The sequence below is a fragment of the Petaurus breviceps genome, unplaced genomic scaffold (genome assembly GCF_028583685.1).
Source record: "Petaurus breviceps papuanus isolate PSGF00001 unplaced genomic scaffold, PetGlider_PUasm1.0 90845, whole genome shotgun sequence".
Taxonomy (NCBI): Eukaryota; Metazoa; Chordata; class Mammalia; order Diprotodontia; family Petauridae; genus Petaurus; species Petaurus breviceps.
In genome coordinates, this window is record NW_027187359.1 from 6,729,916 (window position 1) to 6,756,057 (window position 26,142).

Consider the following 26,142-nt stretch of genomic DNA (forward strand, 5'->3'; position numbering starts at 1 on the left):
CCCCCCCCCCTCATCCCCTTCCCCCCTACTCTCCTGTAGGGTGAGATACCCTATTTAGTGTGTATTTCACTCCCTCCCCAAGCCAAATTCAATGAGAATAAGGTTGACCCATTCCTTTTTGCCTTCCTATTGTTCCTCTCCATTGTTACCATTTTCCCTTGCCTCTTCTATATGAGATAGTTTACCCTGTTCTGTCTCTCTCCTTCTCCTCTCACTATATTCCTCTCTCACTTCTTAATTTCACCTTTTAAGTATCATCCCTTCCTATTAAATTGATCCTGTGCCCTCTATCTATGTATACATGTAAACATATATACACACATTCACATATGTATTCATACACCCATATACCCTCCATTATAGACATATATATTTCTATTCCCTTCAACTATTTTCATATTGAGAAAAGTTTCATCAGTTATAATTATTGTTTTTCCATGTAGGAATGTTAATAGTTCAACTTTGATAAGTTCCTTATGATTTCTTTTCCCTGTTTACCTTCTCATGCTCCTCTTGCTTCTTGTATCTGAATGTCAAATTTTCTATTCAACTCTGGTTTTTTCATCAAGAATGCTTGAAAGTCTTCTGTTCCATTGAATGACAGTATTTTCCCCTGAAACATGATACTCAGTTTTGCTGGGTAGGTGATTCTTGGTTTTAATTCCAGCTCCTTTGCCCTCCAGAATATCATATTCCAAGCCCTTTGATCCCTCAATGTAGAAGCTGCCAGATCCTGAGTTATCCTGATTGTGTTTCCACAATATTCAAATTGTTTCTTCCTGGCTGCTTGTAATATTCTCTCCTTGATCTGGGAATTCTGGAACCTGGCTATAATATTCCTAGGAGTTTTCTTTTTGAGATCTTTTTCAGGAGGTAATTGGTGGATTCTTTCAAACTCTATTTTGCCCTCTGGTTCTAAAACATCAGGGTAGTTTTCCTTGAGAATTTCTTGGAGGATGATTTCTAGGTTCTTTCTTTGATCATGGCTTTCATGTAGTTCAATAATTTTTAAATTATCTCTCCTGGATCTTTTTTCCAAGTCAGTGGTTTTTCCCATGAGATATTTCACATTGCCTTCTATTATTTTATTTGTTTGGGTCTGTTTAACAGCATCTTGATTTCTCATAAAGTCATTAACTTCCATTTGCTCCAATCTAATTCTGAAGCAATGATTTTCCTCAGTGAGCTTTTGAGATTCTTTTTCCATCTGGCAAATTTGGCTTTTTAAGGCATTCTTCTCCTCATTGCTTTTTTGAGCCTCTTTTGCCATTTGAGCTAGTCTATTTTTTAAGGTGTTATTTTCCTCAGTCAGGCTGTTGACTCTCATTTCATAATTTTCTTGCATTGTTCTCATTTCTCTTCCCAATTTTTCCTCCACTTCTCTTATCTGCTTCTTAAGGTCCTCTATGGCCTGTAACCAGCTTGTATTTTCCTTTGAAGCTTTTGGTGCAGGAGTTCTGACTTCACTGTCTTCCTCCTGTTGCATGCTTTGATCCTTTTTGCCCCAAAATAGGAATCTAATATTGGATTCTTCTGTCCGCTTTGCTTCCTTTGCCTGGTCATGTCACCCCTCAGTCACTTGACCCCTGGGCTTTTTGCCACAGTAAGACTCTGCCACTAGACGGGGGAGTTTCTGTCCTAAACGCTGGGGTTTTCTAAGCTGCCAGAGGTATAAGATGGGTGCCCTCTCTGAGGTCTTCACATGCTCTGGCAAGCTGGACACATACCCCAGGACCTCCACTCTAGACTGCAATTCAGATCCAAGCAGGTTAAAGCAAGAGCAATTACCCCTCAGACTGGTGCTTGGTCCCCCTACACTCTGCAGGCCAGGAGCTGAAGCTGCCATGTGGCACTGGCTGGCTGTGCCAGCATCTCAGGCTTCTTGCCCCAGGGGCAAAAGCCACGCACTCCCAACTACTGGGTCCCAAAGTCCACACTGCACTGACCTCTCACTTTGTCCTCAGCATCTATGTGTTGATAATTCTGGAACGCCACAGCTGCTGGTGATCTGGAGTCCCTCTGGCTGGGGGCTGGTCAGGTCCACCCTGGCACTAAAACCTCGGAGTGGAGCTGGGCTTGGCTCCCAGATCACTGCACTGGCTGATTCCTGCGAGCCTGGCAGGCTGTCCTCAGCGGGAGGTTAGCTTCTCTCTGTCATTTTGTAGGTTCTGTAGCTCCAAAGTTTGTTCAGAGGTTCCTTTTACATGAATTGGGGAAGGTGGAAGCTGGAGCAGTGGGGAGGTCATGTTTCTACTCCGCCATCTTGACTCCACCTACTTCCAAGCATTTTTGACGAAAAAACCAGAACTGCAGAGAAACTTTAAAGCTCATGCACAGAAGTTAAGGGAAACATAAGAAGAAACACAAAACTTTTACACTCTAATGTGGAGATATGCATATCTGCAGATTACATATATATGTATATTACATATACATGATATGTCCTCTCAGAACCCTATCTTTATCTAGGGTCACAGAGGAAGTCTCATGAGATAGATGTCCTTCAAATGGTTCTGTTTTGTTTCAATGATCCTAAAAGAAGAATGGTATTACTGTGTCTTAAGAAATGATAACTGTGATGAAAATAGAAAAGAATGGAAAGAACTCTATGAACTGATGTAGGGTGATGTTAGAAGAACCAAGAAAGTAGTATATACAATGAGTACAACAACGTGCATGGAAAGAACAGCCACAAAAAGGATTGAAAATGAATGTTGCAAGGGTATTATGTTATAAAGGACAAACATAGCTTGAAAAGTTATGAAAAGACACCCTGACTCCACCCCTTTGCAGAGGTGGGTGGTAAAGTGTTGTACGTTGCACATATTTTCACATTTTTTTCAATGTACTGTTCATATCCCTTTTTCTTTTCTTTTGTCTTTTTTTGTATTTGAAAACACTGTTTTATGAGATGGAGCTGGGGGAGGGAAGGGATGCTGGAAGAAACTATAGTGATGTAAAAAACAAAGACATCAAGAAAAACTCTTTTTTTAAAAGAATGTCCAATCGATGAATGATCAAAGGATATGAGAAGGCTGTTTTTGATGAAGAAATCAAGAGTATATGTAATTATAAGAGAAAATGCTCTAAATGATTATTGACCAAAGAAATGCAGATTAAATTAACTTTATAATCTTACCCCTATCAGATTGACTAAAATGATAGATGCTTTTCAATTGGGGAGTAGCTAAATAAACTGTGGTATATTATTGTGATGGAATACTGCTGTGATAAAAGAAATGATGATATGGTTGATTTAGAAAAAGAAGGAAAGACTTGGACCTATGGAGGAAGATGCTATCCACCACCAGAGAAAGAAATGACAAATAATATGTTTATGTACACATAATGTGCATGTTTATAGATATAGAGATATATATGTATATCATACATATTATATATTCACCTTTAATTATAGCCTTCTCTAGGGTGGAGGAGATGGGGGAAAGGGGAAAAAAAGGACAGAACAGAGAACAAAAGAAACCCTAGAAGGAAACACAGAAAAACTGGGTTGCTTTGAAAACAACTTATAGGATTTATTACATAGGTTTTTGTGAAATGGAAATTTATTGCTTTATATTGAATCCTCTCATGTTCTGCTGTGTATATGGAAATGTTTTTTTTCTATTTTCATTTTGTATTTAAGTGTAAAATAAATTAAAAAAAATTTTTTTTGCTTTTTTTTTGGAGGGTGGAAAGGTAGGGCTGGATTTGAACTCAGGTCCTCCTGACTCCAGGGCCAGTGCTCTATTCACTGTGCCACCTAGCCACCCCATAAAATTAAAAAAAAATTTAAGAAACAACAAACGAATGAAATGAGAGGGGAAGAGAAATACACTTGAGGGGGAACATAAGTAGCTAATAGAGACTGAAGATAATAGGAGAATGATTAAGGGGATAATTTGCTGGAGACTATATAAGGGGATAGAATCAAAGGTATATGTAGAAGGGATTGGCCTTGGTGAGAAGGGTCACCTTTTCATCCGCTGTTGGGATAAAGGAGTAGAGAGTAAGGGAATATGTTCAGGGATGATGAGGTGTAAAGACAGGGAGAATCAGAAGTGATGGTGATAGGTGAGAGGAATTTAATAGTGAGTGGCCTCTGTTTTCTCAGTGTAGTATGAGGGGAGGTCCTCAGCTGTGAAGGTTGGGATGGGGCTGAAGAGAGAAGAGAAGGTTTGGAATAGCCATTGTGGGGAGTGTGACTTGCCCAGTGTAGTAAATGATGTAGTAAATGTAGTACTAAAAGGTAGTAAATGACATTCAGGGCAGTTTCCACTGTTCTCTGCTCCCTACCATCCTTCCAGTAGGAGGTAAGCTCCTTGAGAACAAGGACAGTTTCACTTTTATTAGAGCAGAGGCTAGATCCTAGATTTGAATAATTTAAACTGAAAGGAGCCGAGGAGACATCTTTTTATTCCTAGGAGATGCTTTCAGAGAGGATCAGGGTTCAAATTCTCCCTCTGTCCATTTTCCTGCCCACTTCCAGCTCACGCAGGACAAGGATTTGAATTGTGTCTCTGCATTTCCTCCAAACTCCTCTCTTTCTCCTCTTGGGCAGATTGCATGATGTTCTGAACAACTTGAGAATGAAAATGGCAAAGCAGATAAAGCAATATAATGAGGACAACATAACCCTGACTGCAGACTACAAGCGTATCGTGATGCAGTTCAGAGATCTGCAGAAAACTATGCGGTACTTTTTGGGCTCTCATGGGAGGAGGGGGGTCCTGGAGAGATGGGGGTGGTTGCAAGTCTTTCTTCAACTCAGCAATCTTGGATTGAACTAGATTTTTAGGAGGTCATGTAAGAATTCTGAACCCTCTGTTTTTCCTCCAGTGGGACTGTCCCCCTTCTTAGGGAGCAGGTTAGCATTTAACAAACGAGGAGCTGACTGATTTAGGGATCACCATGGTTACAGCCAGTGCCCATTGTATAGGGATGCTCTAGAATCCGCTCACAACATTGAAAACCGATTGTTAAATTTTCTTTTTGAGGCTTCACATCTCAGAAAGCAGCAGAATAAAAACCAAGGCTTGATTTGTTGTTTTCTTGATTGTCCACTTGGTGGGGAACCTGCAGCCTCGAGGTCCCATGTGGCCCTCGAGGTCCTCAAGTGCGTCCCTTTGACTGAATCCAAACTTCACAGAACAAATTCCCTTAATAAAAGGATTTGTTCTGTAAATCTTGGACTCAGTTAAAAGACCGTACCCAAGGACCTAGAAGGCCCACATACAACGTAGAGGCCATAGGTTCCCCACCCCTAGTCTAGACTTAAGAAAGTAATGGAGACAATATTAGTAAGGCAGATTAAACCTAAAAATGTGTGTTTCATACATTTCTCCTGCTCCACCCCCCCCCCCCCAGCCAATTGTTAAACATTTACCAGAACACCTCTGCCCCTGGGTCTGCCTGACATGTTTCATGGTTATCCCTTCACAGGCATTTTGCAATTATCAATGACAAGCAGTTTCAGGAGGTTTGGATAATTAATGAGGATGAAGCAAAGGTTTTAATGGACAGAGCCCTTGATGCAGACAGAATCATCCAGGAACAGCAGCTGGGGCTTCCCTGGAACAGACCTGACTACTGGTTCATGAAGAATGTGGGGCCTATTTCCCTTTTCAAGAAGAAGTCAGCTACAGAGTTAATCCATGAACTGCTGCTGATGGTAGGTAAGTCAGAAACTGTATTAACTCCCATCTGCTGCTCTCTCTGTGTGGGATCCTGCAGGATGGAGAGCCAGCCCTCAGGGGCAGGGAGTTCAATCTTGCTGTGTAATCCTGGGTCAGTCACTTAACTTCTCAGTTCCCTGGACAACACTTTAGGACTCCAAGTCACAGAGCAGGCTCCTGTCTGTGCTGCTAGAGGGTATTCCTTAAATGGAATTCTCTACATCAGTGAAAATCAAAGGTCTGACAAAAAAACAAGGCTTTTTCTCTGTAGTGTATTTTTTTTAAACAAATGTTTTTCTTTTTTTATTGTTCTGAACTTTACATACCAACAAACACGACCAGTTCCATATACAAAGAAATAGAGGATTATGTGTGAAACCATACATTTCTATTACATATAGCTTTTATTTTTAAAAAGTCTTCTAAAAAGTCTTGCTAGGCTCTGTGCTAGGTATTAAGGATACAAAGACAAAATTTTTTTAAAAAAATTTAATTTAAAAATTAATAAATTCAACATAGCTTTAAAGCTGTCCTGATTGTGTTCCCCACTGTCTCTTTTTCTCTCTCTTTCTCTCTCTCTCCCTCTTTCTCTGTCCTTCTGTCTGTCTCTCATCATCCCAAGACCTCTTCCTCCAGTTGAAGTGGCAAAGTATAGCAAGAGAGAGTTCTAGACTAGAGTCAGGAAGATTTGAGTTTAAATTTGACCAGCATAAGCATGGATCACAGAGACATAGATTTAGACCCAGAAAGGACTTCATAGGTTATTCAACTAAACCCTCCCCTTTATAGATGTAGGAGACTATGGATCATTGAGGCTAAATCGCTTGCCCAGGTCACACATGTAGTAGGTATTCCCAGAACTTAACATAGTGCCTGGCACATAGGAAGCACTCAGTAAATGTTTATTAACTGACTGACTGATTGATGTGTCAGAGGAGGCATTTGAACCCCAAGTCCTCTGACTCTAGAACCAGTCACTTGGTCTTTAAAGCCTCAGTTTCCCCCTCTGTAAAATGGGGGTGCTAACGTCTGTAGTTAATCTACCTCATTGGGTTTTTGTGAGGTTCAGATAAGACAATGGGTATAAACAGGAGTGTTCTGGTTGAATAACCAGTCCTCTGAGGGAAAAAATGTATTCCTGATGCATTTTAAAGTTTAATCCACATTATTAATGTTTTTGCTATGCTTTCTTAAGTCTAGACAATAAATAAAGCAGTGAATCAAGCCCTAATTTGTTGCATTTGATGACTTCTGAGGTATAAATGCCCACACTGAAAATTTAACAATTTTTTTCTATGAGCTGGCACTAGCACGCTTCTGGGTGTAGAACATTTTGCAAACCTTGAAGGTCTACATAAATGTCAGTCATTGTCATCATCATCATCATCATCATCACCATCATCATCATCACCATCATCACCACCACCACTACCACCACCACCATTATAATATTAATATAAGAAGATGATGGTGCTTTCTCACAGTTTGCAAAAGTTGATTTGCCAAAAAAAGGCAAAATTCTCTGTCCCCCCTCTTTCTCTTGTTCTCATCTACTTTTAATTCTCTTTTACTGAAGAAGAGGAGGAAGGAGATGAAAGCCAAAAATCAAGCTTGAAAGAACAAAAGCCCAGACTGTCCCTGCCAAAACATTTATCTGCAAAGACTGTCAAAATAATACTGGAGATTATGTGTGACGAGTCGGTGAGTTCAGCCTTGGGGAACTTGTTCTGAGCATATGATAGATACAAGGGAGGACCTGCTTAGAAAGGAGTAAGATTTTTTGTTTTTCTCTCGGTATTTGTGACTTTTCCCATCTCTTGCTAGACCTGAAATGGTCTGGCAGGGGGATCTGGAATTACCTTTGCTACCCAGCCAAACCAAATGGGGCTATAAAGACTACTGACCCACAAAGCAAGTTTATGGAAAGGCTCTGGGTCATCTACAGCCAAGCTGGCAAATATTGCCTGCTTAGTGACCTACAGAAGTACAGTCCAGGTCTGGAGTCAATTCCCCAAGAAGCTATGGCTGTTTCTGAGAGGAAATGGCAGTAACAGGAACCACCATGGCTCTGACCGCTACAAAGCTGTGTGCCACTGCTGGACGCTCCTGAGCTGGCAGTTTTGTAGGTTGTGTTGTACCTATATTTCATAGAGTCGATCAATCAGCAAGCATTTTTTAAGCTTCCCCCATGCACTAGGTTCTGTGTTAGGTACTAAGGGTACAAAGACAAAAAAATGAAACAGACCCTGCCTTCAAGGAGCTTACTTTCTATGGGGGAGGGGGGGGCAGGGAAATGGCACAACATGGCCTGATTTGAGCATATACAGAATAAAGACAAAATGATTAAATAAAAGGAAGGGAGGGAACTAGCAGTTGGGAGAATAGAAAAAGCTTCATTTAGAAGATGTAGAATGTGCTATCACTGCATTCTGAAGAAGGGAGGGAATCTGTGAGGCAGAGGTCTACAAGTCAACGAGCATTATGTGCCATGCCATGTGCTAAGCACTGGAAATACAAATATAAACAGATAGTCCCTGCCCCCAAGAAGCTTGCATTCTAAAGGAGGAATGAGTACAACACATAAAAGGAAATGGGAAAGGGGATGGGTAGAAATAAAGAGGAACCTTGTGCAGGGGCATTATAGAGAAAAATCCAGAGGAGAGAAAGGCAGGAGTGCAGCCTGGAGAGGAATGAAGATAAGAGGGAAAGAGGGAAGGCATTCTAGACATGGGAGGAATGGTTAGTGTTAAGTCATGGAGATGGGAGTTGGAGTCCTGTGTGTGGAGAGAGAAGGCCCATTTGGCTGGAGTGCAGAATAAATGAAAGGGAGTGATATATAAGGAGGATGGAAAGGGAGATTAAGGCCAGGCTGTGAAAGGTTTTAAAAGCCAAACAGAAAAGTTTCTGTTTGATCCTAGAGGCGATGGAGGACCACTGGAGTTTATTGAGTTAGGGGAGTGCCATGATCTGATCCATACTTAGTGAATGTTACTTTGGCACATGTTTGAAGGATGGACTGGGAGGCAGAGAAACAAGGTAGGGAGGCCAATTAGAATGCCATTGTAATAGTAAAGGCAAAAAGAGGTGAGGAGAGAGCCAGGACCAAGGTGGTAGCAGCTGGAGTGGAGAGAAGGGGCTGGATGGGAAAGGAGTTGTAGAGATCGGAACAACACGATTTGGCAACCGATTGGCTATGTGAGGTGAGAGTGAATGAGAACTTAAGGATGACTGCGAGGTTAATATTAACCTTGGAGACTGATGATTCTCTCGACAGAAATAGAGAAGTCTGGAAGAAAGGCATATTTGGGGGAAACAACAATGAGTTCTGTTTTGGACCTGTTGGGTTGGAGATGCTTTATGGCAAAGGTTTGAAATGTGGACATTTCAAAAGTGGGAAGTTGGTGATGAGAAGACCGAAGTTCAAGGGAGTCAGATAGCCAGCATTTATTAAACACCTACTGTGTGTCAGGGATGGAGGTCCAACAATGGAGACAAAGAAGGAGCAGTGAGGAGGAGAAACAGTAGAGAGAAGTGTTAATGAAAACCTGTAGAGAAAAGAACATAAAGAAGAGAGTGCTGAAGGTTTCAGAGAAGTCTAGAAGCATGAGGTTTGAGAAAAGGCCGTTAGGTTTGGCAATTAAGAGGTCATTAGTAACTGTGGAGAGAGCAATTCCAGTTGAATGATGAGGTCAGAAGCGAGACGGTACAGAATTAAGAAGATAATTAACTGAGAGGAAATGAAATAGAGGCACCTGTTATAGAAAACCTCAAGTTTAACCAACCAAAGGGAGGAGGGATAGGGTGCAATAGCTAACAGGGATGACAGATCAAGTGAAGGCTTTGGTGGGATGGAGATATATTTTCTTCATGCGAATATGTTTGTGGTCATGGTTGTGGTTTTATGGTTTGTCCTTTGTTCTTGACATCAGGGAGATGATGACATGACTTGTAAGCAAATTGGATTTCAGTGAGGAAGGGCTGTGCAAAGTCACCAGCCTGACTTTCTCCTCCAGAGCCATCTGGGTCCAGTGGCAAGATATAGATCAGAGTGACTGGAAGCACCAGCAGACAGGAAATGATTGAAAATTAGAGAGAAAGGAGGATGGAGAGAGCAATCTTCTGGAGAAGACAGGATGGAATGGGATCAAGGGAGCATATATATGGATTTGCCTCGGCAAGGAGAAGGGCTACCTCTTCATGGGAAATGAGTGAAGATAGTGGCAGAACGCATATGAGTAATGTGAGATGAGGAACAGGGGAGAAGAGGGAGCTCTCTGCCGATGGCCTCAATTTTATTAGTGAAATATGAGGCAGGCTTCTCAGCTGAGAGGGCAAGGGGAGGGTAGCTGTGGGAAGTTAGAGGAGAGATGAAAAGGTCTGGGAAAAGCCACTGTGATTTGGTTAGGGAGCTGGCAAAGGATTGCTTTGCTGCAGTGAGGGCTTATTTGCAATCGTGTGACCTTACTTTGTAATGGGCCCATTTGGTCTGGTTTTGTGATTTGCCCTAGCTTCTTTCAGCAACAAATGAATAGAAGCAAAGTCTGGGTTTTGGCACAGAGAAATCTTCAACAGGATAAAATGGACAAAGGATTTGGGAGAAGAAGATGATGTAGAGTTGAACTGGTTTGCCAAGGGATCAAGATGGGAAAGGGAAGAGAGTGTAGCCAGTGCAGGGATGACATTGTGGAAAAGAACTGAGGGATAGAAGGATAAGAGGTCACAGTGAGGATGGAGAACAGTATTAGAAAGAATATCATCAGTTTATATCTTGAAATCCCCTACTATGAAGGCAGAAGTTGGAGAGGAGAGAAAGATGGTGTACCAGGCACAAAACTCATGAAGGAAGGAAGGTAGGAGTGTCCTGGAGGTCAGTAGACCACAGCTACTGGACCCTTGATTGTATGAATTGGATAAACTGAATGATCCTCAAAGGAGAAGAGGTTACTAAATGATAATAGTAGAGGGAGAGCTTGGAAACAGCAAAGGGGAGAGATCAGGGTAGGATATAAAGATCTGGGAATCATCCCCATAAGAGGTGATAGCAAAACCAGTGCATAGGAGCTGATGAGATCACTAAGTGAGAGGGTATAGAGAGAAAAGAAGAGATGGCCCAGGACAAAGCCTTGGGGACCCCTTTAGTTAGGAAATGTGATATGGAGGCTGAGCCAGCAAAGGATTGTTCCAGGGAGGTGGTGGTGGTGGTGGTTTATGCCTTGGAGTAGAGTAAACAAAAGAAAGAGTAAAGCACGCACTGAGTTTAATCAGATCTGAAGTTCAGCACAACTACTACGTGGCATGGAGTTTTTCTTGCTTGGCACACAGGGCTTTGAGTGTTGACTATTCAAAGAACAAAGTTGGCTTCATGAATTGGAGCAAGGGTCGAGAGTTTTCAGTTCCCTAGCCCAGAAAAGCATGTACATTGATTTTCTTTTGATTGAGCTCCAGCTTCTGTTATTTTAATCCCTCGCTACTGCTGGGGCAAACTGCCATTAGTCATGAGAGTGAGGAGCTGGCATGGGATCTCCTTCTTACTCCTAAGTCATCTTCCAAAGAGCCCTCTTTCCCAGCCCGGCTACCTCTGTAAGCTGTCTGTGTGGCCTTGATTGTGCCGCATAGTGACGGGCATCCGTGTGCTCCCATAGAGGTGTGCCTGCATACCGCTCTGTAGACAGGCCAAAGGCACTGGGCTGCTTCCAGGCGTTCTGCTTCCCTGAGTCCTCTCTCAAAGGGTTCAGCTTCATGGAAACTTGCCTCGCCTTTTAGGTGGAGGTGACCAGAGCCTGGTTTTTGACAATAAAACTGGCCTCAGATGTTCAGATCTGCTTTTATTTTTCTTCCCACAGGGTTTTCTGATAGAGAGTAAATTGCTGAGCCTTCTCCATCCCCTCGAGAGGAATGAAAGCTGTCTACTGAAGCTAGACTCCATCTTTGCTGTGAGTCCTGAGGCGTTCTTGAGAATTTAATGAGAAAAGCTAGAAGCCAAAACCAAAACAAAGGAACATACTATGTCCTTTTGGACACTCCTGTTAGCCCCTAGAGTAGTTAGGGCTGGGTACAGGGACTTCCCAGGGTTTCCCAATGTATCTTTCTCCTTTATTCCCCATGCACTCAACTAAATGACCCAAACAACCCTAAAACTCCCCCAATCTCTAATAGTCTTTGTGGTATTTCTGATTCCATAGCTTCTTCTCCCCACTCCAGATACATTCCTTTAGACTGACTCACAGTTGCATGTTGTAACCTCTCTCCTTGTTGGTCATTGTAGTCCTTCAGGAACATCTTGCTGGCCCAGCCCAGCTAGCTGTCTTTGTCCATTAGGGACTGGGTCCATGTTGCCCTTGGCATCCATAAAGCCAGGAGGGCAGGTCCCCCAGTAGGACAGAGTGTCCAGAGGTAATTTGGGCTAGTACTCTGATCCTGGAAGAGGGCAACAATGGCCACTACGTGATATCCTCTGAAATTCTGTTCTAGATTTGCCTCTCCCCTTGAGTTCCAGAATAGCATTGCCCATCTCTAGTTACTCCAGGAATAATGAATTTCATAGAGTGTTAAATCTGGAAGGGACCTTAGAGAGCATCTCATTTACCTCTTCCCCCCCTTTTACTTCATGAATGAAGCAGCTTGAGGCACAGAGGTGAGACCCAGGGTTGAATAGCCACTTAGCAGTGGAGCACAACTGGATCCTAGGTCTTCTGACCCAAAGTCCATTCTTCCTATCTACTATGCTCTATGGCCTCTGGACACTTTCTTCTTTTTGTCTCACGTCATCCTTTATCCTTCCCAAGCTCACTCAATTTTTGAAGTGCTAATGTTGATTACATAGGTCTTTATGTTTTTCACAGAGATTTTTATGTCTCGTATTATGTTATTACAATTAATCCCAACTGGCCTGGTGCATTCCTTGAAAGAAGAGACTGTGTCCTCTCCTAGTGCCACTTACTACTGTGGGGTTTCAGGTAGAGCTTGGCAGCTTATGTGAGGAAGATTTGAACTTTGCATTGAGGTAGTAGACTAGTATTCCTTGGCATCTGGACAGGACTCTCCAGCAGCTCTTTGGCTCTATTTCCCTTCAGGCCCTTGGGATCGAAAATGAAGATGATGTTTATACACTGGTTCAATTCTTCCTAGAATTTCGAGCCAGGAGGGCATCCTCTTTCCAGGTAAGATGAAACAGAAAACAAGGGGAATGGTCTGTGGTCTCTGCCGGGAGGATGTGGATTTGGTCTGGTCTATATTCCATCAACAGATTGTTAAGCTAAGCAGAAAATGTAGTCATTTCTCTCTCACTTTTTTTTTGAAGGAGTTAGCTTTTCTTTAGTGATTAATGTCTACAGTATCTCCGACCAGGTACTGTTCTCATTCTACAGGAGGACAGATCCAAGTTCCGTCTGCAAAATATGCCTGGGTCACAGTGCCATTACTAGTGAATGGTGGAACTTGGTTTAAAACTCATTGTTTTGTCTTCCGCATTAAATGTCTTGGCCTCCTCTAGTTCTCAGTCTCTTTGTCCTATAACCATTCTTTTGAAGGGAGGCGATGTGATTTTTATGTGTGTGTGTGTGTGTATACACATGTATATACATATACATATGCATGTATTCACACACATATATATAGTCAAACAGCCCAATATGTAGTTTCAAAGAGGTGCATTGAAAAACCTTTCAATTATTTTTTTCTAAAAAAGGTTCTAATGTGGAAGGACCCAGATATAAGAAACTAATTGTGCCTCAAAACATTATTGGGCCAACTGATTGCTACTGTAGATGGGTCTCTTCATAGCCAGTAGTTGCCAGAAAAGGCAGGACAGCCTAGAGGGGGTTGGGCTGCCACTTAGTCCTGGGTAGAACCTATTAGTTATCACTGGCCTTGGTTAAAAAAAGAACAAGTCCATTAGTATCAGTAGAGGATTAGAGCCAAGATTAGTCATCGTTTTTTTCACTCAGCCAATAAGACTGACTGCATGTCTTTTAGCTGATAAGACGGGGATCTGGGTAAGTTCAACATGGCCTTCATTGATTGAAAAGTGAAGTGTTGCTTTGGCAACCTGTGGGGTTTCCAGGGGCTCAGAGGAGGGGTTCTGGAGGAATTTGTGAAAGTAGATTTGGTCCAGGATCCATAAGTAGTTGTTTTAGGTGCTTGACTTTTTCAGGATGGAGGTAAGCCATATACGTACATGTTAGAGGCCCAGGTTGAATGTAACTTGTGAGGAGGTGTGATCAAAAAGACCACATAAGCCACCTTCAGTGAAGCTGTAAAAATAGCTGACACATTATGAGTGTGTCTTTATGTAGTTTGTTTATCTAGTTGACATTTAACAGGCACATCCTTCCCTCCCTCCAACCTCCTCTTCCCTCTCTTTCAGCCTTCCTCTCTACAGTCTTTCTCCTCTCTTCTCTCACTCTTGTTATTTCTTCCTTTCCATAGCCCTTCTTCTTTCCCGTTGTGATAACATCCCACCTTCCCTTTGGTGTTTTGTGTCGTGTTATCTACAGAGCCACGAGGGCTTGCCTCCAGAGGTAGAGCCTGAAGGAGGCATCAAAAAGGAGAGCTGTGTCTCCAAAGGCTGTCAAGACCCACAGAACCTTCTCCATACAGCCCTCATTCATCCTAACGATGTTCTCAAGGCCCTGGAGGCTTATGTTATTAGTCAGCAGAAACTCAGGTGAGCTCAGGTGCTTGGAAGTAGGGTGAAAAGTAGCTTAGCTGGGTTGTAATTGGAAGTTCAAGCACATGCCCTGAGTAGAAAATCTGGATACAGTCCTGTTCCTGGTTAGCATGAACAATGAATCCTGTCAAGTGGTTGCATTATTCAAATCTGTATGTTTGAGCTTCTGTTATTCAAAATTACATATAAAATGAGCTAATTGATTCCATTCCAATGGAAATATGTAACGAAAATTCTAAGAATGAGGTTACTTCAGGGGATTTGTTGTTTGCACTAATCAAGATTTAGTGATAGATGTTGAAAGGGTAAAAGGATTCAAGGGTAGGGCCAGAGCAATTCTTTAAATTTTTTCTTTTGCTCTTTTTTTTTGAGGGGCAATTGGGATTAAGTGATTTGCCCAAGGTCACATGGCTAGTTTTTGTGTTAAGTGTCTGAGGCTGGATTTGAATTCAGGTCTTCCTGACTTCAGGGCTGGTGCTCTACTCACTGCACCACCTAGCCTCCCCCAGAGCAATTCTTATAAACCTTTTTTTTTTTTTAAGAATAGGGTGGAATGGTGGTTTTAATGCCTGGAAGTGTGTATCCTGTGCTGTAGAGGAGGAATGTATTGTCTCAGGAGTCAGAATAATATGAACAGCACTTTACCAGGAAGAGGGAAATGGAGGATGAAAGGGAATGTCTATAGGAATGCCTATAACTCCATTTCTACCCACTTTGTGGCTAACAGATCCCCTAGATGATCTCTGCAAATAAGAGAGAGGAATCATCTACCGCTGTGGGCAGTTTCAAGTATGCCAGCAATCTCTTCCTTGCTTTTTCCTTTTGCTAGTTATGAACATCTGGCTGTGGACCCAGCCAACCTCTAAAGAACCTTCAGGAGCACTGGCAGCCAGCGGTCCTTAGCTCTAAGATGCTCTAGCAATCAGTTCAGCCACCTTGGCTATGAGCAGCAAAAGTTGTTTAAATAAAATAACAAATTGGTGGACTGGATGCTGACGATATATTTGTAGAAAGAAAAAGCACATTAACACCCAGGAAAAATTAGGAGCATTCTCCAAGAAATGCCCATTGTCTCCCATCATTTTTTTCTTATACAGTAATGTGCTTGAATGAGAAGGCTGGGGGGGGGGGGCAAGAAGTAAAAGGATCTTACTTCCTGCTGTACAGGGCAGGGCTAGGGGCTTGGTACTACTCAGGATCTGGGTACTATGAGGTGGGCATATTTGGGAACCAGTTCTCTTTATCCTTCAGGGAGTCTCCAGTGCCATTAAAAGTGGTGACACACAGAGAGATACGAGACGTCTCAAAGGACTCAGAATATTGGGATGCCCTATGTTATATCATCCCTCTCCCCAGACAGAAGCTATGGGATGCTCTGATTGATGCCTTCCAGAAATACTAGTGAGTACATGCACCTTGGGGAATGAAGCAGTAGGGCAGGAAGGAATCTCCCTCCACCTTAGCACTGCCCAGTGTTGAAGAAAATGAAATTAAGCCCTAGAGATGGATAGTGGGGTCATCACATGTGCTGGCTCTTGAGTCTGACAGAGGTTTTGGATGGAGATGCTGCACGTAAGTGAGAAGGGGAGCCTCTGGTGGTGGCAATGGAAGGTGGCACTTGCTCCCTCTCATTGCATCTGGTTCAGCTCTCTTGTTTCTTCTTTCAGATTTCTTGCAAGTGACCATAGTCACTTGCCTTTGAAGTTTGCTGACTTAGGAGAGTCTGAATGGTGGCGGCTGGGTGATGTCTGTGGCTTTCACGAGCAAGTGAGGTCCTCAAAGTGCCGTCCTATGTAATTAATAGATGAAATTCTACCTCTAGGTAGAACCTTCCACCTCTCATGGTCTGAAAGCCATTAAATAAATAAATAAAGCCCACCAGACTCCATGTTGGAGGACAGAGGAATTTGGGGATAATCAAAAAAATAATAGCAATAGCACAATAATAATAATAATAATGATAGGATTGATATAGTGCTTTGAATTTTGCAAAGTGCTTTACAGATATAACTCATTTGATCCTCCCAACAATTCTGAGGTGCTAGCATCATCATCATCTCCATTTTACAGATGAGGAAACTGAGGCAGACAGAAATTAAGTAACTTGCCCAGAGTCACACATCTAATAAGTGTCTGAGGCTGAATGTGAAGTCAGGTCTTCCTGAATCCAAGCCTAGTGTTCCATTTAACTGCTGAACAGACCATTAACTGGTTTTCCCTTTATATTGAAAAAGCTACATCCTCACCCAGCGGGCCAAGCTGCTGAGTGACAACGAGTTCCTTGAGCAGCAGAACGCAGAGCTGCAGATGCTGCTACAGCAGTACATTGATTCCAGGGTAAGCGGGAGCACAGGGCTGAAGGGGGGCCCCCAAGGGGAGATGACTGGTCTGAGGATGTGGCCTAAGTTTGGAGGTCTGATGGAGCCACACAGTATTCATCCTTGTTCCTGGAAGCAGTGGAATAAGAATCGCAGGACTCTCTCAGACTCCTTGAATCCCTTGGACCCACCGTTGGCTCAAGCATCGCCTCCCACAGGAGTTCTTTCCTGATCTACTCCTCCCTGCCCCATGTGGTGGCACTGTTTCCCCCCCCATGTAGATTGTATGTATTTTGTATGTACTTATTTATATATACGTGAACTTTTTGTTTCCCCAGATAGAATGTAAACTCCTTGAGGGCAGGGACTGTTTTTTTGTTCTTTTGTCTTCCCTGTGCTGGAATACAGTGCCTGATACTTGTAGGTGACCAAGGAATAGTTGATTGACTTTCCCCTCTCCCTTTTAAAATAGATGAAATTCTATTCCGTTAGATCCAATGAACTCACATATGGAATGTGCTTTGCAAACCTTAAAGCGCTTTATAAATGCTGGCGATGATGATGCTGTCTCCTTTGATGTCAGTTTTGATTTTTGATTTTCTTCATCAGAGGAAAATCATTCTTGCTAGTAGTATAGTACAGTATACTATACTGGTTGGATCTGGTTGGAAGAATAACCAGTCCAGGGTTACTAGGCTGCCAAGGAAAAGCTTGGCAGGAACACATATTCTTGACCTCTCCAGCTATTTCTATACATTGATGTCCCCTGATGTTGCCCAAACCAACACAAAATCATAGGACCCTCAGGTCTGGGAAGAGACCTCAGAGGTCATCTCATCCAACCCCTATCTAAAGCATGAGTCCTGTCTGTAATATCCCTAAGAAGTAGCCTCTGTTTGAACATCTCTTGTTGTGGTTCAGTTGTGTGTCATATCTGACTCTTTGTGACCCTGTTGGGTCTTGGTAAAGATGCTGGAGTGGCTTGCCATTTTCTTTTCCAACTAATTTTACAGATGAGGAAACTGAGGCAAATAGGATTTAGTTACTTGGTGAGGGTCACACAGCTAGAGTCTGAGGCTGAATTTGAACTCAGATCTTCCTGACTCCAGGGCTTGTGCTCTATCCACTGAAGATATCTAGTGAAGGGGATCTCTCTATCTCTGGAGGCAGCACATTCTTGGGCAGCTCTCACTGCCCAGGCAGTGCTTGAACCAAGAAGCAGCCACAATGTCTTCCTGTGGCAGCAAGCACCCCAAGCCTCCCCAGGGTTGCTGCCACCACAGGTTTTTGGATCTGCTTTGATAAAGGAAAGCAACTCAAAATGGGTTAACAAGCTTACTTTAATCAGTCAAACATGTATCGTTTACCTAGTTCAGGGGAAAAAGGTCAGCACCCCGAACTTCAGATATACAGACAGAATTATCAAGACAGAAACAGATCAAGTAGACAGATTTCCAAACTGTCCAACCATTACATCCATACCAAACAACATCTGGGTTTCAAAGCCGGGGGGCTCTGGACAACGGCTTTCCAGAGTTTCATCTGATCAATCACAGAACACTTCTCAAAGTGAGCCCCAAAACAAAGCCTCACATCGGGGCTTATATAGCCTTCTCCTGGCTCAGAGAATGTAACAACCTTTTGGACTCACTGGCCAATCAAAAAGTATCTACAGAAAAACAAGCCTCCCACCCCAGGCTCCAGGTGCACTTTAGCCTAGGGGCAGGGAAGATCTTCCAAATTTACATTCCCATTACACTTCCTAAATCCCCAACTCCAAACCCTTGGAAGGGAAGCCTTTCCCGCTCACAACAGACTTTCATTCCATTGGTCTTCCCTCTTTCATCTGTGACAGTGGCATTGCTAACTTAGGAGTGTCACGTTAGTGTTGAGTTAATCCAGCTATACTTGGTCAGACATTTGGGGGTCTGTATGAATTATTTTTCCACCAACACATCCTATAAGGAGTAGGAGCAGGGGAGGGAGGAAGTAGGATAAGCACCCTAGAAAGGAAGGTTCCCAACTTTGCCATTTGCTGAATCTACAAGTTGATTTAACTGAAGCTAAAGGAGTGTAGTCTTCCAAAGAAAAAGCCTTGGCAGGGTGAAGGATCACACCTTGAGGGCCTTCTAAACTTGGTGTTCTAATGTCCAAACAACAGAAATGGAGACTGAAGGAGCTGGGGCATGTCTTAGAAATGGGCAGCCCAAGCAATGACAGGCCTAGCTGATGGGTACTGGCTGGTGCCAAGATGGTAATGGTAAGAGAATCTGAGAGGAGTTCCTTGAGAATAAATAGCAAGCTTTTGTTTCTCTCTCTTTTTTTCCCCAGATAAACATTGAATTACAAGTCCCTCCCTCCCATCTGTTTCAAGGATATGAGAAGTAGGAAGCCTAGAGCCTCAGATGGGTACAGTGGGTGAATCCTGAGCTGGCGCTGGAGCCCTGATTCTCTGGGAACCGTAACAGAGCTCGTACTTTAAACTTTCCGAAGCTCTTCCTTTATCTCATTGCATGCTGAAGCAAGTCACTGCATATAATTATTAATTGGTTGCAGTTGCAATAAAAGTCTTTAAAAGCTATGGTTGACTCTCTTTAAAGGCGCAAAGTCCAGTTTCATAAATCAGTCCCTGCCCTGTAACTTATCCTTCTCCTGCGTCCATGCAGGACAATAAAATCTTGGAATCTTCAACTGTGGGGACAAATCAAATACCAGTTTCCCCCGGGCAAAAGCAGCCTTGACCCTTGGCATTTCTCTCTACCTTTGGAGATCAGCCTGGGTTCTAACACAGGCCCATAGAAACATTTGTGGCAGAACCCTGGACATCTGGTCCAGAGCACTCTGGGAATTTGGGCAGTTCATATGATTTGGGGGTTCTGGAGTAGTTTTGTAGGTCTTACATTAAGGTCTTGTTCAGATTAATCCTGGAAATTTAAAAATCCTTTAGATTAAGGATAATCTGGAACTAGTTTATCCTTCCCTACCCCTAACCTTTCTACCCTTAAATCAGAGCCCCCACTGTCAACTATGTCCTAAGGTTGATAACTGCTGTCTTTTACAGGTTTTGTCTAAATGACTCTTAGTTCTGACCCTCCTGGGGCGACCAGCCATGAGTTTAGGGCTCTCTGTATATAGGGGGATCAAGTCAGAAAACTCTGGGACCTAAAGACTTTTGTGCCAGGGTGGGTGTTTTACTGGTTTCTTTTTTTATTTCTGTGTACTACCCTAGAAGGGAACCAGTATCGGAGGAGAGACTATCTCTCCCCAGGTTTCTTGCTTTGTCTACTGCTCTAAATCTCTAACTATTCTTATAAATGGGGTGGGCTCCCAGCTTTCTCAGGCCTGCTACTCCAGAATCTTTGGTGAGGTGGGAGATAAGTGAGAAGAGCAGGGAGTGATAACAGATAGAGGGGCTTAAATAAGCCCCTCCAAGAGATCCCTAGAAGTACATTTCATGACCATGTGTTTCCTCTTTCTCTTGAATATGACTTTTTTTTTTTAACCCTAATCTTGTCTCATTTGAAACAGAGAAGGGTCTGCCTACCTGGCTAGAGATGGAGGGGGCAAGTCAAGTGAGATTTTCACCAAACCAGGAGAGAAAAAGAGGAAAGCTTCTGGGCAGCATTATTGGGGCTTAGCAACAATTGCCAGCAAGGGGGCCTGGGAGATATTGAGGGAGAGGTGTTTCATAAGGAGCAACCACCATAGTTGCCTATTGTGGGTGTTACCTTACGAAGTTGGCATTGCTCTTATTATAGAGGAAGCTAGGTGGGCACAGTGGAGAGGACGCTGGGTCTGGAGTCAGGAAGATGAGTTCAAGTCTAGCTGTGCAACTCTGGGCAGGTTACTTCACCTGTCTGCCTCCTCAACTGTAAAAATGGCCATAATAATAGCATCTGCTTTCCAGGGTGGTTGTGAAGATGAAATGAGGTATTTGTAAAACATTTAGCACAGAGCCTGACACAGCAGATGTTTAATATTTACCCTCCCACTGTCTCTCCACCACCTCAAACACGCTCTTATCTCTCAGGAACCAGGCAGCTGATATTTGATGTCTTTTATTCAGAGAAAAAACAACATCCAAAGATGAAAAACCCAATAGGAACACAACCCAAACAGGAAGGGAGAAGTGCTTTCTGCACCATCTCCAAGCAGGGAGCAGGAAGCACTGACACAGGCAGCAGAGGGGCTAGGGTGGGCTTGGGGAGAGGGAGGGGACCATGGGCCATTCTCAGCAGACTCAAAGCCCAGAGCTGAAGGGATCTGGGCCCAAGCAGAGGGAGCGTCAGGTGGGGCTGTGTGCGGACAGGATGACAAGACCTGTACACCCACTGAGAAGGCTGTGCAGGCACAGAGATCCACACAAGGACAGTTAAAAATCCCAGGGAGAACAGGGTCCTGTGATCCACAATGGATCCTTGGCAAAGCTGGGAATATCCCATGGGAAATTGGGAGAGACCTTTTATTTTCTCCTTTGGGAGAGAGCCAGCCATGCCTGAGCCCCAGAGCAAAGCCAAGAGGAACTAGGGCCAAAGTAGTAATTTGAGGGAATTGGAGTAGGGCAGAGATATCTGTCCTATTTCTAGAGGACAGAGGTCCCCAGTGCTCTTTTTGGAGTGTATTCCTGGAATGGGATGATTCAGGGTGGAGGAGGCAGGTGCAGTGTTTGGTGTGGGCCTGGGTATCCTGGTTTACATCTCCCTGTGACATCATTCTATAGCCTGGGGCTCACCATGATTTTCTGTTAGTATTATGCAAACTTTATTGGTCAGGGCACTGGACTCTGAGAAGGGTTAGGAGGTTGTACCCAATTGGGGATTTCTATTACCCAGTCTAGACCTTGACAAAGTGTGTGTTTGTAGGGGGGTTAAGGGGGTCACCTAGTTTATGACCATCTCTTGCTCTGGTAGCCTCAGAATTGGGTTGGGTTGAGCGGAGCAGCAGCCATGGAGTCAGAATGAGAAATTTAGGGACCAAACAAGAGGGAGGCAAGGAGACCTCTGAAACCTAGGGCCTCTCGGGGAGCCAACAGAGCTCAATTTGCTTGTGGACCCTCCAGGGGAGAAGACAAACAGTTCAAATCACAGAAATTCCAAACACAGAGATGGCTAGGTCCAGGGGAGGGGGAGGGGGGCATTCAGGCCCCCAGCAGCTTCTTGACCATGTAGCCAGGGAGGCTGTAGAGAAAGAGGGCAAGCATGAGCAGCCCCAGCAGGGCCAGCACAATCTTGATAATAAGCCACTTGTACCGGGTGCAAATGAGGTACTTGATGGACTTCAGGGGGTTGAGGAACCAGACGAAGGCAGTATCTGGCCGGCTGGGGAAAGGAAAAAGATTAGAGAGTTGGGATGTTTAACAGAATAGCTGATGCATCCCTACTCAGCCACTGCTCTTGTAACTTGGCCATTTGGCACTGCATCTGTAGGGAGATCCTATGCTGTAGTGTTTGAAGCCCTGGACCTAGAGGCAGGAAGATACGGGTTCGAGTCTTGCTTCAGACCTTTATTAGTTGTGTGATTATGACTTTGAAAGGTATAAGACTTTTTTCTCGGACAGCATGTTCAAACACCATTTATGTCACAAGATTGTTGCAAAGCCCAAATTAGATAACGTATGCAAAGCGCTGCCCATATCTTAAAGCATGCTGTAAATTTAAGATATTATCTTTGTTACTCCAGATGGCACCGACATTATCCAATATGGCCTGCCCTCTCCTGCCCCTGTAGGCTATCTTACTTGTTGGAAACAGAATCATCCCCCCACATCACTGACTGTAAACTTTTTCATTCTCAGAGTCATAGATCAATTGACACTCTCTCCATAAACTAAAAATTATTCCTTCCCTCCCTCCTTAGTTTTCGGATGCCTTACTCCTTCTAGGCACTGAATTACATTCTGACTTGTATAATTATTTGTGTCCATATCTATCCTCCTAGGGAGGGACCATTTGGTTTTCCACATTTTTACTGCCAGTACACCTAATAAACTACACAAAATATTCCATCTCCCATCTCTTGCCTCTGCCTGTGCACAGGTGGTCTCATGTCTGGAATGCACTCCCTCTTTACCTCTGCCTTATAAAACCCCTAGTTTTTTTCAAAGCACAGTTCTGGTGCCACCAGCTGTATGAAGCCTCTCCTGGTCTCCCCAGTTCTTGATGCTCCCCCGCTCTAGAAATTACTTTGTATTTACATATTTGTGTGCTTGTTGTACACACTATGATAGACTGTAAGCTCCCTGAGGGCAGGGACAGTTTTGTTTTTGTAATTCAAGTGCCTTGTACCTAATAGGTTCTTAAATCTGAGTTGAAGTTGTTGAAGTTAAAGATGGTAGAAACAACACATGTTTAGATTGAATACCATTGAACCTACCACAGAGGGAGTAAATTCTAGGCTGGGAGCCTGGATTCTTAGGTTCTATTTGGGGCTTGTCCCTGGGGTAGCCCTTTTCCCTTTCTGTGTTCCAGTCTCCTGATAAAGATTAGGTTTACAATTCTTTTGGAGAATTCTCCCTCTTCCCACAAAGAAAGGAAATATAGGGGAAGGGAAGGAAAGGAAGGAAAAGAAAGGAGGGATGATGGCCTGCTCTTTTGAGCAGTAGAGTCCTTGGAGAAGGTAGCAAAGGGGAGAAGTACCAGACCATTGAGGACTAAAGCACGCTTAGGCACCAATGATCTTCTTGACCAGGTAGCCAGGCACAGAGTAGAGAAAGAGGCCAATGAGGAGAAGGAGAAGCACCAGCAGCAGGATCTTCAGCAGAAACCAACGGTATGTGTGCCACAGGAAGTAACGAGCAGACTTGAGAGGATTTAAAAACCAGATGAAGCTTGTGTCAGGCCGGCTGAGGGTGATGAGAGGAAACAGAAGATGAAGGGCAGTGTCGGCGAGAGAAGAGTACAGGAGAAGGGGAGGCAGGGAAGGAGGGCATGGAGAGGGAGCAAAGATATAGGAAAGGCAGACCCTAGAGGGGTCCCCTGACTCTCCTTTTTTTTTTTTTTCTTTTTGGAGGGAGGAAGGCAGGGTAATTGGGGCTAAATGACTTGCCTAAAGTCACACAGCTAGTAAGTGTTAAGCATCTGAGGTGGGATTTGAATTCAGGTCCCCTTGACTCCAGGGTCGGTGCTCTATTCACTGTGCCATCTAGTCACCCCACCCAAACTCTCTGGTCATGGTGGGTGATGGCCAAAATTCTGCAGAGTATTATTTCGGCTTACACCAAATGGCCTTTATATTTGATAAAGCTTATATGTCCCTGGAAAAACCAACAGATTGTAACTTTATTAGTCATTTTTATCTGAATATGAGTCTTTTAGCTTTTTTCCTGAGATCAGAGGTGGGAGGAGGGAGAAAGAGAAGATAAGGAACACCTGAGGAGGGCACCGAGCTGAAAGAGGAGAGGGCAGGATGGGAGTTTTATGGAGCGTCAGCCCTAGACATAGGAGAGGAACAGATAGAGAGGTGAGGAGGAGGAGGGAAGAACTTCCTCCTAGAACTTTCTTGGTCCTAGTGGTTGTTTCTGGTCAGGTCTCTCTCTTCTAGGAACTGGCCCTAAGGTTATTTGGTCTTAGGATCATGAGATCATAGATTAGAGCTGGAAGGGATTTTAACATTTCATCCTCATTTTACAGATAGGGAAACTGAGGCCAAGAAGCATTAAGTGACTTGGCCAAAGTCACACAAAGTGATACGGATTGAAGAGCTGGGATTCAAACCTATGTCCCCCAAGTCCAGATCCAGACCTTTTCCCATTGTCCTAGACCATTCCACGCCCCCACCCTCTGTACTTCTCCTAGAACCTCGCAGGCCTGGGGCATTTTGAAGTCTCAGAATATTAACAGAATTTAAGCATCTAGGACTTGGGTCAGAAAGCAGTGATTTGGGGGAAGAAGGTAGTATATTCGGGAATTCTCTGCTATAGGTGGGAGATAGGGATGAAGGACTGGGAAAGGTCGAAGGGGAAGAGAAGAGCAAGGAGGGCAAGGAGATCTGAACTTACTTAGGTTTCTCCAAAGGGTCTGGTTCATTTCGGGCTAAGCCCACAGGGTTCTTCTCTGCCTCCTCAGCAGTTAATAGATGCAACTCTGCCTCCACTTTTCCCTAGAGAAATACACAATTTCACAGTCACTGCCAAGTTCAGCCAAGAGGTCCAGGGCTATAGTCATGCTCAGCACTGTTCACTGAGCCTTTCTGGTCCCCGCCTCTTCCTAGGAAGAGGGAGCTTGCCATGATCCTTGCAATTGGCTACATGTACCCAGCTCTCAGCGCCATGAAGCCCTGATTCATCAGGACCCACCCAATCTTCCTTTTCTATTATTCTCCCCCTCTAGTGACCTCCTGGTTATTCAATGAACAAGACACCCCATCTCTCAGCTCCAGCATTTTCTCTGGCTGTTCCCTGTGCCTGGAATCTCTCCTCTGCTCTGGCTAACGAACTCTCCAGCTTCTTTAAGTCCCAACTAAAACCCCACTTTGCACAAGAAGTCTTCCTTAATCTCCCTAAGTTCCAGTGCCTTCCCTCTGTTAATTATTTACTATTTATCTTCTATGTGACTTGCTTTGTATGTGTTTGCACGTTGTCTTCCCCCATTAAATTGGAAGCTCCTTGAAGGCAGGGACTGTCTTTTGTTTCTTTTTGTATCCCCAAAGCTTAGCACAGCACCTGGCATAGAGAAGCGCTTAATAAATGTTGATTGATCAATTCCTTTCCCTGTCTGTCTTCCACTTCTATCCTTATTATGTCTAAAGATGCAGTGCTCACCGTAAGTTCAAACTCATCGTTCTCATTTCGGGCCAACAATGGCCACCAGCCTTTGACACGCTTCTGTTTGAAGATGGAGACCAAGGGTACTTCTACCTCCCCGGTGGCCATCTCCATGGAGCACTGCTTGGCTGTCTTGGCGCCTCGCGGGAATCGATTCAGGTCCAGCTCAATGGCACCTGTTGCAAGGAGAGCATTGAGGTGTTCAGGTAACCTTCCTGCTAGGTAACCCACTCTAATTTGCTAGGGTGGAAACTGTCCAGAGAATTTGAACCCCGTTTCATCCCAATTCCTCTGCTCTGGGTCTCCAGATCCCTTTTGTATCTCTCACAGAACCTCAATCTCTTTTTTTCTCTTTCGGGAATCTGCCTCTTTTTCTCTATCCCCTATCCTCTGCCTTTTCCTTTATCCCCTAGTTTTCCTCTTCTCTGTGTGGCCCCCTCTCTCTTGCTCCTCTCCAGTCGCACCCAAGAAGTCATCGGCAGAGAAGTGATCTGCATCCCAGATTTGCAAGGTGAGCCGAGCAGGGATCTTGTACTCTGTTTCATCCCAGGAGAACATGGACTCCTTCTTGGAGATGACGATCTTCTCCTCTGCTGCCAGGTAGTCAAAGGGGAACAGGTAGCGCCAATTAAAGTTCCCCTCTCCAGTCAGGGAATGATAGTGCACATCAGTATCTTGTTTATCTTCTTGCTGCCCCTTCAGCCACCTGTTCAGAGGTCA

At 43.9% G+C, this 26,142-nt stretch overlaps 2 protein-coding genes across 2 annotated transcripts in view; one reads left to right on the top strand and one right to left on the bottom strand.

Moving 5' to 3' along the window:
• The window catches only part of DRC1 (dynein regulatory complex subunit 1), a 50,719-nt gene extending 31,479 nt beyond the window's left edge, over positions 1-19,240 (top strand). The window contains exons 9-17 of the mRNA XM_069072282.1: positions 4,562-4,696; positions 5,443-5,675; positions 7,252-7,376; positions 11,519-11,608; positions 12,749-12,835; positions 14,171-14,340; positions 15,595-15,744; positions 16,578-16,680; positions 18,993-19,240. Coding sequence (XP_068928383.1) covers positions 4,562-4,696; positions 5,443-5,675; positions 7,252-7,376; positions 11,519-11,608; positions 12,749-12,835; positions 14,171-14,340; positions 15,595-15,744; positions 16,578-16,680; positions 18,993-19,049 — 1,150 coding nt within the window. The 3' untranslated portion in view covers positions 19,050-19,240. The remainder of the gene's footprint in view (positions 1-4,561; positions 4,697-5,442; positions 5,676-7,251; positions 7,377-11,518; positions 11,609-12,748; positions 12,836-14,170; positions 14,341-15,594; positions 15,745-16,577; positions 16,681-18,992) is intronic.
• A 2,535-nt stretch (positions 19,241-21,775) lies between these two features.
• OTOF (otoferlin) overlaps positions 21,776-26,142 on the bottom strand; it is a 187,330-nt gene continuing 182,963 nt past the window's right edge. The window contains exons 36-39 of the mRNA XM_069071807.1: positions 25,887-26,128; positions 25,420-25,598; positions 24,658-24,758; positions 21,776-21,979 (exon numbers count right to left, since the gene is read on the bottom strand). Of these exons, the coding sequence (XP_068927908.1) occupies positions 21,799-21,979; positions 24,658-24,758; positions 25,420-25,598; positions 25,887-26,128 (703 nt within the window). The 3' untranslated portion in view covers positions 21,776-21,798. The remainder of the gene's footprint in view (positions 21,980-24,657; positions 24,759-25,419; positions 25,599-25,886; positions 26,129-26,142) is intronic.